General features: G+C 40.2%; 1 protein-coding gene across 1 annotated transcript in view; it reads right to left on the bottom strand.

Annotated features, from left to right (window-relative positions):
- Positions 1–14,816, bottom strand: part of CLYBL (citramalyl-CoA lyase) — a 241,493-nt gene extending 226,677 nt beyond the window's left edge. Inside the window, exon 1 of the mRNA XM_057494543.1 lies at positions 14,747–14,816. Coding sequence (XP_057350526.1) covers positions 14,747–14,808 — 62 coding nt within the window. The 5' untranslated portion in view covers positions 14,809–14,816. The remainder of the gene's footprint in view (positions 1–14,746) is intronic.
- Positions 14,817–17,269: the final 2,453 nt, after the last annotated feature.

Genomic DNA, 17,269 nt, shown 5'->3' with positions numbered 1-17,269 from the left:
GAACCTCTCTGAGCCTCAAAGTCCATGGTCTTCACTGTCCTCGAGGAAGCAAGAGAAGGCTAGTGGTGCAGGGGTGCTCAAAAATTTCAAAAAAGGATTACCCCATGACCCAGCAATTCCATTTCCAAGTATTTACCAAAAAAAACCCCTGAAAACAAATACTCAAATATTTGTGCATGAATGTTCTTCACAGCACCAATTACAACTGCCAAAAGGTGGAAACAACCCAATATGTCCATCAACTGAACGAACTGTTAAACAGAATTACAGTATATACTTACAAAGGACTACTATTCAGCCATAAAGAGAATGAAATACTGAGACATGCTACAACATGGATGAACCCTGAAAACAGTATGCTGCATGAAAGAAGCCAGTCAACTACAAAAGCCACATATTGTATGATTCCATTTGTATGAACTATCCAGAATAGGTAGATGGGCAGGGAAGTTTCTAAGGGTAACACTTCTCCCCATGTCGCTGGATTACCTGGTAAATCCCAATTGTTCTGCAGACTGGGAGATACTGATGACCTGAATCCACAGCCCAGAGCCCTGCCCAGAGGTTGGGGGTTGGGAGGAATACCACAAGCCTCTCCCGTGTCCACAATTGCTTCCCTCATAGAGAAGAAATTCTCTTTACTGGCCCACGTCCTCTGTAGGTAAGGCATTTCAGAGAGGCTGGCTACACATATGACATTAGCACACACTGGTTTTCTCAGATTCACTGAGCATCACCATGTGGACTGCCAACTATGGGACCTATGACAGGCAGGCCCTAAGAGCACTGTGCTCTGAGCACTGGGGCATTTGTGAGTCAGCATGAAGGCACGAGGAGGGCAGAGAAAACTGGAAGGAGATAGGATATAGGCAGAAATCACAGCTCCATTTTTCTAAGTCAATCTTGTAGATTAGACTAAAATTTAGGACATCCACCTCTTCTTACTCCTGAGTTATAGGTTTTGAATTCCCAGTACACCCAAATTATTTCAAAATCATAGCCCCTCTGAACTATGGCAGTCACTTAAACTGAGGCTTGAGCAGAGCACCTGGCAGCAGTCCCTGCTGCAGAGAAAAACAATGAAGACACCGCACTTCTAGCCGATTGGACGGATGAGGGTGAACAACACTCAAACAAAAATACCTCCCAAGGTGGCAGGAGTTCAAATCAACTGAGTGCAGACTGTTCCCATAAATTTGGGGGAGGTAGAACTTTTACTCTCTTCAATCTCTTGTCAAATTGAGCTGAAATGGACCAAAATAACTCAAAATTCAAAAAGCCACATATTTTTTATTTTGAATTCTCCAAAGTCCTCTTACTTTAGGTCAATAATTTCTTTCTAGATTACGGAATGTCAACCGACAGGAGGCATCTAGTCCACACTCCTTTTTTTAATTATGAGAAAAATAAGGCTCAGTTTAGACAAGGGTATTGAATAAGATCAAGGGCTAACTACAGCGTCAGCACTGGACCAGAACCCAAGTATCTGTCCAGGATCTTCCTGCTTATACCATAGAGTTAGTAATTTGATTTTGTGAACTGGGTTTTTTTTTAAATATTTATAAGAAAGACCCAAATAGCACCAATAGGGATATTAAAATAATTCTGATTTTAGGAGCTTGAAAAAGTTTTCATTTTAATCTGAACTAAAAGTATTTTTCTGAAGGCAGAAATCACCCAAGGGTGAACTGTGACTCACAAGTATAATTTAAAGATATTATCACTGTTTCAAAGAAATCTACTTTAGACTCAAAACTTTAACATCATGCTTCTGTGCCCTACACAAAATATGCACTAACACTAGCCAAAGGGTAGAAACAACCTAGATGTCCACTGATGGATGAGTAGATAAACAAAACGTGATATATACATATAATGTTATTCATCCTTAAAAAGGCAAGAACTCTGACACATAGATGAACCTTAAGGACATTATGCTTAGTGAAATAAGCCAGATACAAAAGACAAATATTGCATGATTTCACCTATATGAGAAGACAGAACAGTCAAATTCATAGAGACAGAAAGGAGAATAGGGCATACTGGGGCTGGGGGAATGAGACAATGAGGAGTTACTGTTTAATGGGCACAGTTTGAATTTGGGAGGATGAAAAGTTCTAGGAATGGATAGTGATGATGTTTGTATAACAATGTGAACACACTTGAATCCAGTAAACTGTGTACCTACAAGCAGTTAAAATAATAAATTTATGTATATTTTGCCACAATAGAAAAAGGGCACTAATCTGCAGAAATACCACTTTAAATACTTCACTTCCTAAATCTGTTCTTTTTTCATTCAACAAATTTATATTGGGTGCCTATTATGTGTCGGACATTGTTTTAGAGTTGGGGAACATAGTAATGGGATAAACAAACCAACTCACTGCTTTCATGAATATTTGGGGGTGGGGTGGGGTACATATAATAAACAGGTAAACGTACATGTCAGGTGGAAATGAGTGCAATGGGAAAAACATTAGGCAGAGTGAGGGGGTCAGAGAATGTGGAGGCTAATTGGTTGGGGAGTGGGGATGCTGTTCTCCAGGGTGGTTGGGGGAAAAAGACCTTTCCAGTGGATGACATCTGAGCAGAGACTTGTAGGGGGAGGGTGCGGCAGACGGGTGTGGCTGGAGGGGGTGAGTGGACGGAGGAGGTAACAAGAAGGCTAGGGGCACAAACCTAGTTCTTAAGTTTCTTATTAGCTTTCTAAGGGACCGTTTATAGGTCAGTATAGAAATATTTCCTCTGCCATCTATGTGTCTTCAATTTGTCTTAAAAATGAACAAGAACACCAACTCTCCTCTTTTCCAAAGCCACATGTTTGTAAGGAGACAATTTACATCTCCCATTGCTAGAGCGCCCTCCAGTGCCTCTGTATGAAAACAGCATGTTGTTTTATTTTTTCTTTTTCATTTCCTAAACTTTCATATTTGGCCAAAAAATAAAGTATCATTTTGGCGTATCATTCTTCTCAGAAATAATACGGTGAGACTAAACAAAAAGACAAGTGTAAGTGCTTTAAAATAAGCCTGTACTACTTGTAAAGGGGTACAATGCACACATGTGCAATGAAGTTTTTAAATGACCATAAAACTTTTAAAAGAATCACAGAAAGGCCCTTATTTTTAAAACACACAATTTTTTAGCAATGTCTAACTTGAATTAAACAGTGAACACAGTCTACCACTAAACTGTGACCCTAATAGTGGGGGTGGCAAGTCGGACAATAAAGTAGAAAGTGTTGTCTTTAAATTTTTCAGTATTTGAGGGTTCTGAATACTAATATTTGAAAAGTGCCCTGCAAATACTCACAGAACACTATAGTCACTCTGCCTCCTCAGCCACAACATAGTGAGGGGAAACAATAAATAAGATTTGCCCATACCAAGCATCCTATTAAAACAGAATCCTCACTTCCTCACAAAGATTGACTTTGATTCATTCATTATGAAACTGGGCACCTCAAAAGCCTACCTAAGAGGAAGACATCATGTGTGGTGTAATTCAAGAGAACTTGCACAAGAGGTAAAATTTCACAGCTGTTTACAGAAACACCTGTAGGCTTGGTCAGTGTGACAGCTGAGGCCACAGAGGGAAAAGCCAGAAGTAGCTGACAGTCAAGGATAGGGTTGTTTCTAGGCCCCGTGCTTCTGGCTGCATGGTGTGACCAGGAAGACAATTTGTGCTTACGTTACCTACCGTGCACTGGCCTGATGATGTCATGGGAAATGGACAGATAAGCCTCCAAAGGGCATATTGCAATCCAGATATGTATCACCCTTTCTGGAAGGTGATATAACAACACGCATGAAAAGGTTTAAAATGTCCATACTCTTACCCAGCAAGTTCACATATAGAAATTTACCTCCAAGTACATAAGTAAGGTAGCCACAGAGATTTGGGTAAAGGGCCACTTATCTCTGCTTTTCCCAAGAAAGAAAACTTGGAAATAGACTAAATGAACAACTGTGGTTACAATATCTACAAATATCTATGTGATAGAGTCGTGGAAGAGGAAACAGCAGTGCTCCAAGATTAGATCAACATTCTATAATTTAACCAAAACATAAAGTCAAAGCAATTATATAAAAAGCCAACTCAAACCTGGCATATAGCAGGTAAAGGAAGGGGGAAAGGAGTGAAGGGAGAGAGAGGAAGAAAGGAAGGAATAAATACATTTCAGTTTGGGGCCATGTATTATCTACATCATTCAAATGAGTTCCTTAACTGATAAGCTATAGAACATTGAAGTAACAACATGAAATAAATTAAACCCGTTCAAATTACAATGGATTTAAATTCATACTTAAGTGACCTATGTGAAACACATATACTATATCCTTGATATTTTCTTTATTGATAATAAAATTCTATACTTAACCTTTTGAAATCATGAGCAATGCATAGAGGAATAAATAAGCAACATGTAACAACAGAACACAGCATTCAGGGCAGAAAAACATACTGTTTATACAATTAACAACTCTTCCAATCTTAAGATATTTATCAAGCCTACCAATAACCACTCCCCAAGGAGCCCAGCTTTCTTCTCCCTGCCTTCCTAAAATTTTAGCCACATGTACCTGCAGACTTCCCTACAGGGAGTCACACATAAAATAGAATCTCCTACAGAGTGGCCAGTCACAACATTTAGTTAAGGACACTGTGACCAAAGGCTGCTTTCAGAAATTACATGAATCAAAACTTGGCCATTACAAAGCCATCACTGGAGAAAATAACCACTTCAGGAAGTACTGATGCTAAGTAATCTCAGCCACTCTGGATGCCACACTCTGGACGACTGTGGGTGATGTCTGCCACCAGGTTCATCGTGCTTACCTTCTAAGGCTCAACACTCATCCTCGGTGCACCACCATGGAGTGTTTCTAGAAGAATGAAGTGCATATGCCACTCAAACATTCTGCAAAACAGGCACACTCAAGAGAGTTCCTTGAGAGGACAGAAACTGACGGCCAATTATTCATTCAGAGTGGAGTAGAATAGGGAAAAGCACATGTGATGAAACTGTCCTCAACTCTCCTCTGTATCCACAGGGCCAAGGGTGTAGAGAGTGAGGGTTTCCAGTCAAGAGTTCATCTTCAGGTCCTGGCTTTTCATCTCAACTCCTTGACATCACCCATGGAAACCATTTGGGCCACCCACTGTCCTTCCTCCTGGCCTGCACCCACACAGATGTTCTAGTCCACAGCAGAACTCTATGACAGGGCAATGGTATAGTGTGGGAGCAGAAGCCCTACACAGCTGGAACAGATCCCCAAGCAAAGGTTATGCTATTCAGTGGGCTCGGGCCAGTCCTGCATTAGCAAACAGCCCCTTGCTGGGGATTTCCCCCTGTAGCTGCACATCCTTCAGGAGGCACCACTCACACACATTTGTGTCTTCCAATTCAGGCCCAGCTCCCTCTTTAGCTCTTGCTTGCCAGCTTGGCTAGTGTGAACAGTTTTCACTCTGGGATACTTCATTTCCCACCAATTCCTCTGTCCAGCTCAAGGGGTATGTTTAGATGATTTATGGATTATGCTATTTCCAAAAATACTTCTTTAGCTGCCTCTAGCAAAATTGTGAATTATTTCTGATACTTACAATCTCTTTTCACTTCTTTTCCAGCTATCCTGGCCTACACAGTCCTTCATGGTATTTCCAGTTTCCTCAGTCTCCTCCCTGTTTCTCTTCAGCCCTACGCCTACCTACTGGCCTACCAGTTCAGGCTTCTTTACTTCATCTCCACCCTTCACTTCTCTTTCTCTAGGGTGAACAACAATCCTGGTATGCCTGGGACAGAGAGGCTTCCTGGAATGTGGGAGTTTTTGGTGCTAAAACCAGGACAGTCCTGGGCAAGTTGAGATGACTGGTCCCCTACCTCCCTGGGCTAAAGTTATTTTCTGCCTCACAACCCAAAACATCATTTTTGTTTACAGCATTCCCTTTCAGCTTCTCACCATGCATATGGGCAACTTAAGTCAATTTCTAATGATGTCAATAAACATGTTAGATACCTAACACTTCACATGGATCTCTTAATCCCAGTTCTAGTGACAAAGTACACATACTCATTCTGAGTTCTTTTCCAAATGATCATTTAAAAATTTCTCAGTCCTTTTTAACCTCTGCCTCCTTTTTAGCACCTTCCTTCAAAGAAAAAAAAACTTGCTTCCACTCTTCTCTGCCCTACAATCTCTCTCCTTTGTACCCTCTTCTCCTATTTCCAACTTCCTTTTGGACTCCCTCCTTTTTTCCCTTAGTGGTTCACAGTAGTACAGACAGACAGCAGTGGTTGTCACCACAACCTTAGGTGGCTTCAAAAATTAGGCCAACACTACAAAAGGCCCTATCAGGCCCTCTGACAGGTAACCCCATCAAAGCCCTCTCCGGCCACTTCCTGCACAGCCCTCCTGCCTCCTTCACACTGTCCCTTCTTGTTTACCCAGAGTATCAGTGCTTAGCTTGTATTTGTCACCTCTTTAAACTGTCTTCACCTGCTTTTTCTGTACCAGGTTCTTCTCTAACCTGCCACTGCAAAGCAAGAGACAGCAGCCCAGCACATTCGTTCCTGCTACCTTGAAGCACATGAGGTCACCAAGCCCTTTTCCTTTTAGTTTTTTACTACTAATTGTTTTAGAAAATTACTACTAATTGCTTTAGAAAACCATCAACAAGAAAAGAAGTGAAAAGAGATTATAAGTAACAGAAATAATTCACAATTTTGCTCGAAGCAGCTAAAACAAGCCTTAGAGGGAAATTTTGCTATTAAATGCTTACATTAAAAAAGTAGAAAGGTCTATAATAAATTACTTAAATTTCCACCTTAAGAAACTAGAAGAAAAGGGAAAATCAAGCCCAGAGTAGGCTGATGATGGGAACAGAAATCAATGAAACAGAAAACAGAGAAAGAGGAAAAATCAATAAAATCAAAAGATAGTTGTTTAAAAAGATTAATAAAACTGATAAAACTAGCTGGACTAATCAATTGAAAAAAGAGAGAACAAAGAATTATAAATATCGGGAGAGAGAACACATCACTACTGACAATATGAACATTAAAAGGATGACAGGACTGGAGGGGAGAATAAGGGCTAACTGCAAATGGGCTTGAGAGAATTTCTAGGATGATGGAAATTTTGGGGGTGATCTAAGTTAGATTGTGATGGTTGTGTTACTGAGGATTATTTAATTTACATTTACAAAGGATGAATTTTATGGTGTGCAAATTATACCTCAAAAGCTGTAAGAAATAGGATAAGGGATATCATAAACAACTTTATGCCCATGAATTTGACAACTTAATGAAATGGACAAATTCCTTCACAAACTACTAATGCTCACTCAAGGAAAACTCGATAACCTGAGCAGCCTGGTATCTATTAAAGAAATTGAATTTGTAGTTTAAAAAGTTTTTCAGAAGGACAACTTTAAGCACAAGCATTTAAGGAAAAAATACTACCTACTAACCATTGCAGAAAATAGAAGAGGGAACATTCTCCAGTGCATTCACCTGGCCATCATTACCCCCATCATTACCACCAAGACCAAAAGAGCATGAATGCAAATAATTTTATCAAAATTTTAGCACATTCAATCCAACAATATGTAAAAATCATGTAGCACAGAGAAGACAAGTAATAAATCCTCAGCATCTTACTACACTGATGGACAGTGATTGCAATGGGGTATGTGTGGGGGGACTTGATAATATGGGTGAATGTTGTAACCACAATGCTGCTCATGCAAAACCTTCATAAGACTGTATATCAATAATACTTTAATAAAAATAAATAATAAATACATCATAAACAAGTAGAGTTCATTCCAGGAATTCAAGGACATGCTTAACTTTAAAAATTAATCAATCTAATTCATCATATGAACATGCTAAAGAAAAATCGTATGATCATCACAATAGATAACAAAAAAATATCTTATAAATTCAAATACACTTGATCAAAACTCTAAGCAGGGGTGACTTCAGCAAAATTGCACAGGAAGTACCTTCAAAAACCCTATCCTCCATAAAAAGTAATGTGAATATTGGCAAAATTGTCAGAATCAACTTTTTACAAACCTAGAAATTAACCAAAGGCTTGCAGCAATCTGGGAGCGTTTACTCAGGAAACATGGATCAATCTCGGTAAGAACAGCAAACTATGTGGGGTTTTAAATTTACCCTATGCTCTCTTCTCAGTTCAGTGGTAGCCTTGAAAATCACAAATGTGGCAACCATGGGAGGGGGTACAGAATGATAGAGCTCTTTGAAAGCCCCAATCCAGAGAACTGTCACTATTTGACTTGTTTGGTGGTTCCATGGAAGACCCCACTTGCAAGGCTGACCTGACTCAGAGCTCAACCAGCAGGAACAACATTTTCCCTGAGGACGTTAGTTGAAAATAATCAGAAGCAATTACTTAACATCATAGCTATCTGAGGCAGTGGATCAGGTACACTAATTCAAAAAGGTATATGCCCGCTATGTACACTGCAGCATACTTACAACAGCCAAGATAAGGAAACAACCTAAGCATCTACCAATAGATGAATGGGCAAAGGAGATGTGGTATACTTATACAATAGATTACTCCTCAGCCGTAAAAAGGCATGAGACCTTGACATTTGTGACAACATGGATGGACCTTGAGGGTATTATGCTGAGTGAAATAAGTCAAAGAAACTGAAATACCATATGATTTCACTCAAATATGGTATCTAAAAAAACTAAAATAAGTAACAAAACGACCCCATATGTATCTATGAGAACAGACTAGTAGTTACCAGAGGAGAAGGAAGTTGGGGGTGAGCGAAATGGGTGAAGGTGGTTAACTACTGATGGAAGGTAATTAGACTTGTGATTGGTGATCACTTGTAGTATATGCAGATGTTGAATTACAAAGCTGTACACGTGAAACTTATATAATGAAAAAAAAAAAAGATGGAGACTGAGAGGTCCATTGGAACTTTGAAAAGCTCTGACATATTCTTGGTAATCTAAAAGGCTGTGTACATGTGTAGGACTGTTGCTAGCAGACCCATGTTACAAGAAAGTTGTTCTTCAGGAAAATTTTTCTAAGGGAAGTTCTTCAGGCTAAAAGTAAGTGACGCTAGACATTAATTCAAATTCACACACACACACAAAGAGCAATGGTAAGGTAATTAAGTGTAAATGCATATTTTTGCTTTCTTCTCTTCCTTAATTTAAAAAGTAACTGTATAAAATAATATCATATAATTATACTGTTAGGCCTATAACATACAGAAATGTAATATATACTCCAATAACAACACAAAGGAGGTAGGTGGAAGCAAAGATGTACTGGGCTAAAGAAATGGCACCAGATAGTAACTCAAATCCACAGAAATGAATGAAGAGAATCAGAAATAGTAAATAAAGTTACTATAATAAATACTGTAAAATACGTGTGTGTGTGTGCTTGCCTCTTTTCTAAGTTCTTTAAAAGACATAAATTATATAACTAATAACTACAGCAATCTACTAGTTGGTTTGTAATTTATATTTATATGATAATAAAACCACAAAAAAAGAAAATGGAATAGACCTATATAGAGGGAACATTTCCCTATCTTCTGGAATTAAACTAGTATAAATCAAAAGTAGATTCTGATAAGATGTATATTGTAATATACATACAATGAATATTACCCAGTCATACAGAAGAATGAGGTTCTTATATACATGCTATAACATGAATCTTAAAAACATTATGCTAAGTGAAATAAGCCAGAAACAAAAGGATGAATATTATATGATTCCACTTACATGAAATCCAGAATAAGCAAATTCAGAGAGACAGAGAGTAGATTAGAGATTACCAGGTACTAGGAAGAAATTATTGCTTCATGGGTACAGAGTTTCTGTTTGGGGTGATGAGAAAATTTTGGATATAGTGGTGATGGTTGCCCAACAGTGCACCTGTGGTAATGCCACTAAACTGTACACATCAAATGGTTAAAATTTCAAAATTTGTTATATATATTTTACCATAATTTAAACAAAGATATATATGGTAAATCCTAGAAAAAAGCATTAAAGAAATAAAAAATATTACATTAGAAAATATTCACCTAGTGTAAAAGAAAGCAGTAAAGAAGGAATAGAGGAACAAAAAGACATGAGCCATAGGAAACCAATCCCAAATAAACACATTACAAGAAAACTACAAATATGTCTCATGAACACAGATGTACAAAGCTGAACAAAATATTAGCAAATACAATCCAACAATGTCAAAAAGAATTACATGCCATGCACAAGAGGGATTTATTCCAGGTATACAAGACTGGCTTAACATTCAACAAGTCATTAATGCGATCTGCCACATCAACAGGCTAAAGAAGAAAAATCATGAGCATATCAACTGATGCAGAAAAAGATCTTGACAAAATCCAACACTCATTCAGAACAAAAACAAAAACTAAATCAAAAAAAGTTGTGAGAAAATGAGGAATAAAAAACAACTATAAAACACCTATAGCTAACAGGTTTAATGGTGGAAAACTGGATGCTTTTCCTAAGATAGGTAATAAGGCAAGAATATACCCTCTCATCACTTCTATTTAACATTTTACTGGAACCACCAGTAACTGCAATAAGGAAACAAATGTATATATATTGGGAAGGAAGAAAAAAACTGTGTTTGTAAATTAAATGATTGTCTGAAAAATTGACAAAAATAGAACTGACAAAAAATAAATCATGGAGTTAGCAAATGATTATGACTAGGTTGCAGGACACAAAGTTAATATTAAAAAGTCAACTGCTTTCCTATATATCAGCAATGGACAATTGGAATTTGAAATTTAAAACACAATACCATTTACAACAGCACCCCAAAAATGAAATACTTAGGTATAAATCTAACAAAACATGTACAAGATCTATATGCTGAGAACTATTAAACTCTGATGAAAGAAATCAAGAATATTTAAATAAATGGAGAGAGACTCCATTTTTATGGATTGGAAGACTCAATATTGTTAGAACACCAATTCTCCCCAACTTAATCCACACACTCAATACAGTCCTAATCAAATCGCAGCAAGTTATTTTGTGAATATCAACACAAACTGATTCTAATGTTTATATGGAAGGGTAAAAGACAAAGAACAGCCAACATGATAGGAAAGAAGACTGAAGTTGGAGAATTGACACTAACTTAATTTAAAGCTTTAAAACTTAATACAAAGCTACAGTAATAAAGACAGCATGGTATTGGCCAAATAACAGACACACAGATCAATATAACAGAATAGAGACACCAGGAATAAACCCACACAAATACAGCCAACAGATCTTTGACAAAGGAGTAAATGCAATTTAATGGAGAAAGGATAGATTTTTCAACAAATGGGCTGGAACAATGGGAGCAATATGTAAAAATAATTATAATTAAAATAATTAAACACAGACCTTACATCTATCATAAAATTTAATTCGAAATGGGTCACAGACCTAACTATAAAGCACAATACTTTATATAGGTGAAAATCTATGTGACATTGGATTTAGCAATGAGTGTTTAAATATAACACCAAAAGCATGATCCATAAAGAAAAAAACTGATAAGCCTGATTTCATTAAAGTGAAAAACTGCTCTGTGAAAAAGAATGAGAAGACAAGCCACAGATATTTGCAAATAAATCTCAACAATAAGAAAACCACCCAATTGAGAAATCTATTGAGAAATAGGCAGAAGATCTGAACAGACACCTCACCAAAGACACACAGATGGCAAATGAACATATGACAAGATGTTCAACATCATCTAACATCAGGGAATTTCAAATTAAAACAAAGTAACATACTAAAACAGTAACAGATACCACTACACACCCATTAGAATGGCTAAAAAAAAATGTAACTGACAATTCTAAATGCTAACAAGGATGCAGAGCAACTGGAACTCTCACTCATTGATGGTGGGAATACAAAATGGTACAGTCACCTTGGAAGACAGTTTGGTAGATTTTTAAATGCTAAATATAGTCTTACCATACAATCATACTCCTAGGTTTTACCCAACTGACTTGAAAACGTATGTTCATACAACACTTGAACATGAATGTTTACAGCAGCTTTATTCATTAACAATAAAAACTAGACACAACCAAATGTCCTTCAATAGGTGAACAGATAAACTGTTGTACATTTATGCAATAGCACAGTATTCACCAATAAAAGGAAATGAGTTATCAAACCATGAAAAGACATGGAAGAACCTTAATGTATATTGTTAAGTGAAGGAACTCAGTCTAAAAGACTATATACTATTTGACTCCAACTACATAACAATTCTGGAAAAGGCAAAACTATAAAGACAGTAATATGATCAGTGCTTACCAGAAGTTTGGGAGGAGGGAGGAATGGATAAATAGGTGAAGCCTGGGGTTTTTGGGGAAATAAAACTACTCTGTATGACACTGTTTTGATATGTCATACCAGATACATGACATAATGCATTTGTCAAGTCCCATAACTTGATAGCAAAAAGAATGAACCTTAATACATGAAATTTAAAAAAATCATTCAGGAGGTAAGGGGATCCCAGGAAAGAATGCAGACTGTGACAAGAGAATCTAACTGTATTACAAGTAGTTGAAACAACCTCAGGGAAGGGGACAGAAGAAAAAGGTCCTGACCTGTAACTCTGGAAATGAGTGGAGCCCATAAGACTAAATGGAAAGGAACTGCACATAAGCACTGTACTCTAGTTGATAAAGTTTTCTCCCATGGAGTTTGGTCTAACAGTTTTAATGTGTGTATGTTGAAATTAAACAATGAAGTAACTGGATGGTGCATGGTGGGAGCCAGGTTTCTCACTGTTGGAGTGAAAATTTACAAATAAGCAAAGGGGAGGAGGCTAGCATGACTATGTGGATCAGAATTGGAGCCAGTATGAACTCATGTTTAGTGTAATATAGAGATGGTTACACACAGAAATATTTATAGATGTATGTATATACATAGGTTACTACTCACACATATATTTCTTTGCTCTGTCAGCTGGGAGGGCTTAAAAGATAGGTCCCCGTCCCCAGCAATAGCACACCTAGGAGTAGGGAATATGCTCCCCCAATATGAGGGTCAGGTATTCACATAAACTGAGCAGTGGCTTCCTGGAACAGCAGGGCTGGAGACAGGATGGGCAGGGAAGCATCAAGGGCAGCACTACAAGGCCAAATGTTGGAGGGTGGGGATGAGGGGTCTGGAATGGTCCCCGCCTACAGCAACAGTGCTGAATTTCAGAAATAGAAGGGAAAAGCCACACTGGCCTGAAACTTAAGTGCAACCCATGTGAGGCAGAAATGAAGGCATCTCTAAGCAGACTTTTCTCAGTTACAGTCTACACTTTCATGTCTCCCATCCCCATGTGTTCTGAAGGTGCCAAAACCCAGAGTACTTAAATGGCCTGCAGGCTCCGTGAAGTGCCCTGCATGAAAGCCTCCTGCCACTGACTTAGTGGGGTGTGTGGGTGTGCTGATAATGAGCCCAGTACTAAGGCTGGTGACAAGCATTCATTCTGAGCTGAGCCCCAAGTATCTCAGAAGTAGGTGATATGCATGGTCACTAGACCCACCGTTGTACCGGCCACAGAAGCCAACCCATTCACAGGCCAGAAAAGGAATCTTCTGGAAGGGCCTGGGTATACCACCTCAGCAGTTCCTGTTTCCAGAGGTGACCCCCCTAAGCCCAGGACCACGTACCAGACGTGGGTCTAGGAAATGGGAAGATGGGATTCATACGACCAGGTGGGACCTGGCATGGGACATTGGTGAGTCAGGAAGCAGGCAGACGTAAAAAGTTCCATAGCAGGAGCCATAGATTTGGATTCTCAACCAAACTCTGCCATTCTCTGCTCTGACAGAATCACTTAGCGTCTCTGAGCCTGTGTCATCTTTATAAAGAAGTCATCTGACTTCTTCACATGGTGGTCAGGGAATCAGATGAGATCATGTAGGCACCTGTAGCTGGCAACCAGGCAAATGCTCCACCAGCTGTTCTCAAAATGTGGTCTGACGATATCTGGGGGTCTCTGAAGCCCTTTCCAAGGTTCTCAAAGGTCTTCCCATTCCCATCTGTGAGCCCGTAATTTCTTTGCAAACTTCCTCCAAAACAGCTAGTATGACACCCAAATCTCTTATTAAAAACCAAAGAGATTTTCAAAAATATAAAACCAAGTCACTCATACACACACACATACATATTACGTGGTGTGGAAAACAGTTTGGACTTTTTTTCATTAAAGATGTCACTTGTGTTAAAATCTAATGGGTTTGCTATTTTTAAACAAATATTTTTAAAATTCCCGTTTTAACTCCTCAAACCATAAAAACTGATAATAAGCAAAAGCTCTTCGGGGTCCTCAAAATTTTTTCGGAGTGTAAAGGGGTCCTGAGACCGGTTTGGGAACCGCGGTGCCGAACAAACGAGCGGAAGGTGTTCTCAGAGGCTGCGTCCAGCAGCTTTTTTATAAAACCCGCACGTTCGCGGTTTCCACTGCAGGGGAGGCTGGATTTGTACCCATTTTCCGGGCCCAGGCAAGGGTCCTCACACAGGGAGGCGCGCGGCAGGGCGACCCTCACGGGGCGCCGGTGACCTTCGCAGAGGTCGCGCGGCGCGCGGGAGGCTCACGGCGCTGCCCCCAGCAGGGGTTCCCGCCCGGGATGGGGAGGCCACGCGGCGGACTGGGCGAGGGGACCAGGGACCTGCACTCACAGCCGCCACAGGGCCGCCGCCGCCGCTCCGCGAACAGCCCTCGTCAGCAGACACAGCGCCATCTTCCCGACGCGCGCCGCGCCCCCGCCCCGCTTCCCCACGCCCCGAAGCCACGCCCCTTAGCGCTCTCACCGCTCCCCTCGCACCCGCCCTGCTGTCCCTCCGGGCCACGCCCCGTCCCGCAAGCCACGCCCCCTTCCCACGCGCCACCGGCGGTGGTGTCCCTGGGGTCAAAGCCTTCTTCCCAGCACGGTGGTGGCAGACCCGGGGTCCAACGGGATAACCCCTTCTTGAGCAGTTTTTCTGGTAACTGAGTCCAGCTGCCCCCATGCTTCTTGGCTTGTTAAGGTGGCGTTGAGAGAGCTTGGGTTTTCCGAGCCAGAAGGCCAAATCATCTAGGGATTTGTTGTTTTTGTTGATAAAACACTCCTAATACCAGTATCAAAAAGACTAAGAACAACAAAGCTGGCGAGGATGTGGAGGAAGGGGAACCCTCCTACACTGCTGGTGGGAATGTAAATTAGTTCAACCATTGTGGAAAGCAATATGGAGGTTCCTCAAAAAACTGAAAATAGAAATACCATTTGACCCAGGAATTCCACTCCTAGAAATTTACCCAAAGAAAGCAAGATCTCAGATTCAAAAAGACATATGCACCACTATGTTTATCGCAGCACTTTTTACAATAGCCAAGAAATGGAAGCAACCTAAGTGTCCTTCAGTAGATGAATGGATAAAGAAGAAGTGGTACATATACACAATGGAATACTATTCAGCCATAAGAAAGAAACAAATCCTACTATTTGCAACAACATGGATGGAGCTGGAGGATATTATGCTCAGTAAAATAAGCCAGGTGGAGAAAACAAGTACCAAATGATTTCCCTCATTTGTGGAGTATAACAACGAAGCAAAATTGAAGGAACAAAACAGCAACAGACTCACAGACTCCAGGAAGGGACTAGCAGTTACCAAAGGGGAGGGGTGGGGAGGGAGGGAGAAGGGGATTGAGGGGTATTACGATTGGCACACATGGTGTGGGGGGGATCATGGGGAAGACAGTGTAGCACAGAGAAGGCAAACAGTGACTCTGTGGCATCTTACTACACTGATGGACAGTGACTGAAGTGGGGTATGGGGGGGACATGATATGGGTGAATGTAGTAACCATGTTTTTTCATGTGAAACCATAAGAGTGTTTCTTATATATTAAGTATTCTTAATAAAAAAATAAACAAAGTAAAACACTGCCTAACAAAGTTTGTGAACCTCACCATATGCATGCCCTAGTCGAGACTTAATCCATTCTGGGACATATATTCCTGTAATAATATCAAAACAGCTGTTGACAGCTTTCTGGGCGAGAGACATGCTTGCTGAAGACTCAGACAACAAACCGCTCTTCACTCTGACCCCTTCCTGCGAGGCCTTCAGCGGTACAGCTCCTCGGGCGTCACAGTCAGGAGAATGCTAAGATACTAAACCTGAGTTTTCTAGCCGAGAGACTTCGGGCAAGTTACTTAGGCTCTCCCCTGCTTCCCGCTCCTCCTCTGTAAGATGGGAATATAAATAATACTCACCTCTTACGGCTGTTATAGGGATATATTAAGTCAATATATATAAAGAGTTTAAAACCTTGCCTGGCTCAGAGCAAATGCTCAGCAGTGTGAATTACTTCTCATTAAGACTCAGTTCCCTTCCTAAAATCCTTTGGTGGCTTCCAATGCGAATCATTTAGAATAAACACCAAATTCTTCACTACAGACCTGAGGCCTTGCTTGACCTGACCCCTGCCTGCTCTCCAATTTTATCTCAGCCCCACTGTCTTCTTCCCACGCTTTCTTAAGTTCACTAAACCCTCTCTCACTTCAGGGCCTTCCCGCATGCTGTTCCCATCCCCAGAACGCTCATATGGGCTTTTAAAAAAGGTGTAGACCTTCTCCTCCTTCAGGACATTTGAGCAACCAGCCACCTTCTCAAAGGGGCCTGTTTTGAGGACCCGAACTAGAGTATCTGCCCTGATCTATTTCACTGTCACAGCAACCTGATGTTTCCACCACAGCACTCATCACAATGTGGATTTGTGGATTTACTTTCTTATTGTTGCCCTTCCCTCTGGGGTTCTCAAGTCAGGAGGAAGATGCTGCTTATCAATCAGGTGGGCTTTTGGGTGTGCTATTGCCATTTAGCGGGCAGGGCTAGGGATGTGTGGGCAGTTCCACTGGTAGAAAAGCTGCTAGAGCTCTGGTTTAGAAACTCTCTGGGAACAGAACAGGAGCTCAAGAGCAGGGACCTGGTATATCTTCTTATTCCTTGTGCCCCCACTACCTGGCTCAGGGACTTGTGACCAGTAGGTATTCAATAAACACAAGATGAAAATGTTCTGCCATGTTCATTAGAATTCTGAGAACTGCCTTATAAGTAGTTATCCTTACTAAAATTGCCCTGGACCTTACGGCTTTTTAGGTAAAGTAGGACCTACTAATTGCTAACTGTTTCATTTTTTTCAGGTTCTGCTTGAAT

The sequence above is a fragment of the Manis pentadactyla genome, chromosome 17 (genome assembly GCF_030020395.1).
Source record: "Manis pentadactyla isolate mManPen7 chromosome 17, mManPen7.hap1, whole genome shotgun sequence".
NCBI lineage: Eukaryota > Metazoa > Chordata > Mammalia > Pholidota > Manidae > Manis > Manis pentadactyla.
The sequence above is the reverse complement of the archived record's forward strand: the minus strand, read 5'-3'. Positions and strand labels throughout refer to the sequence as shown.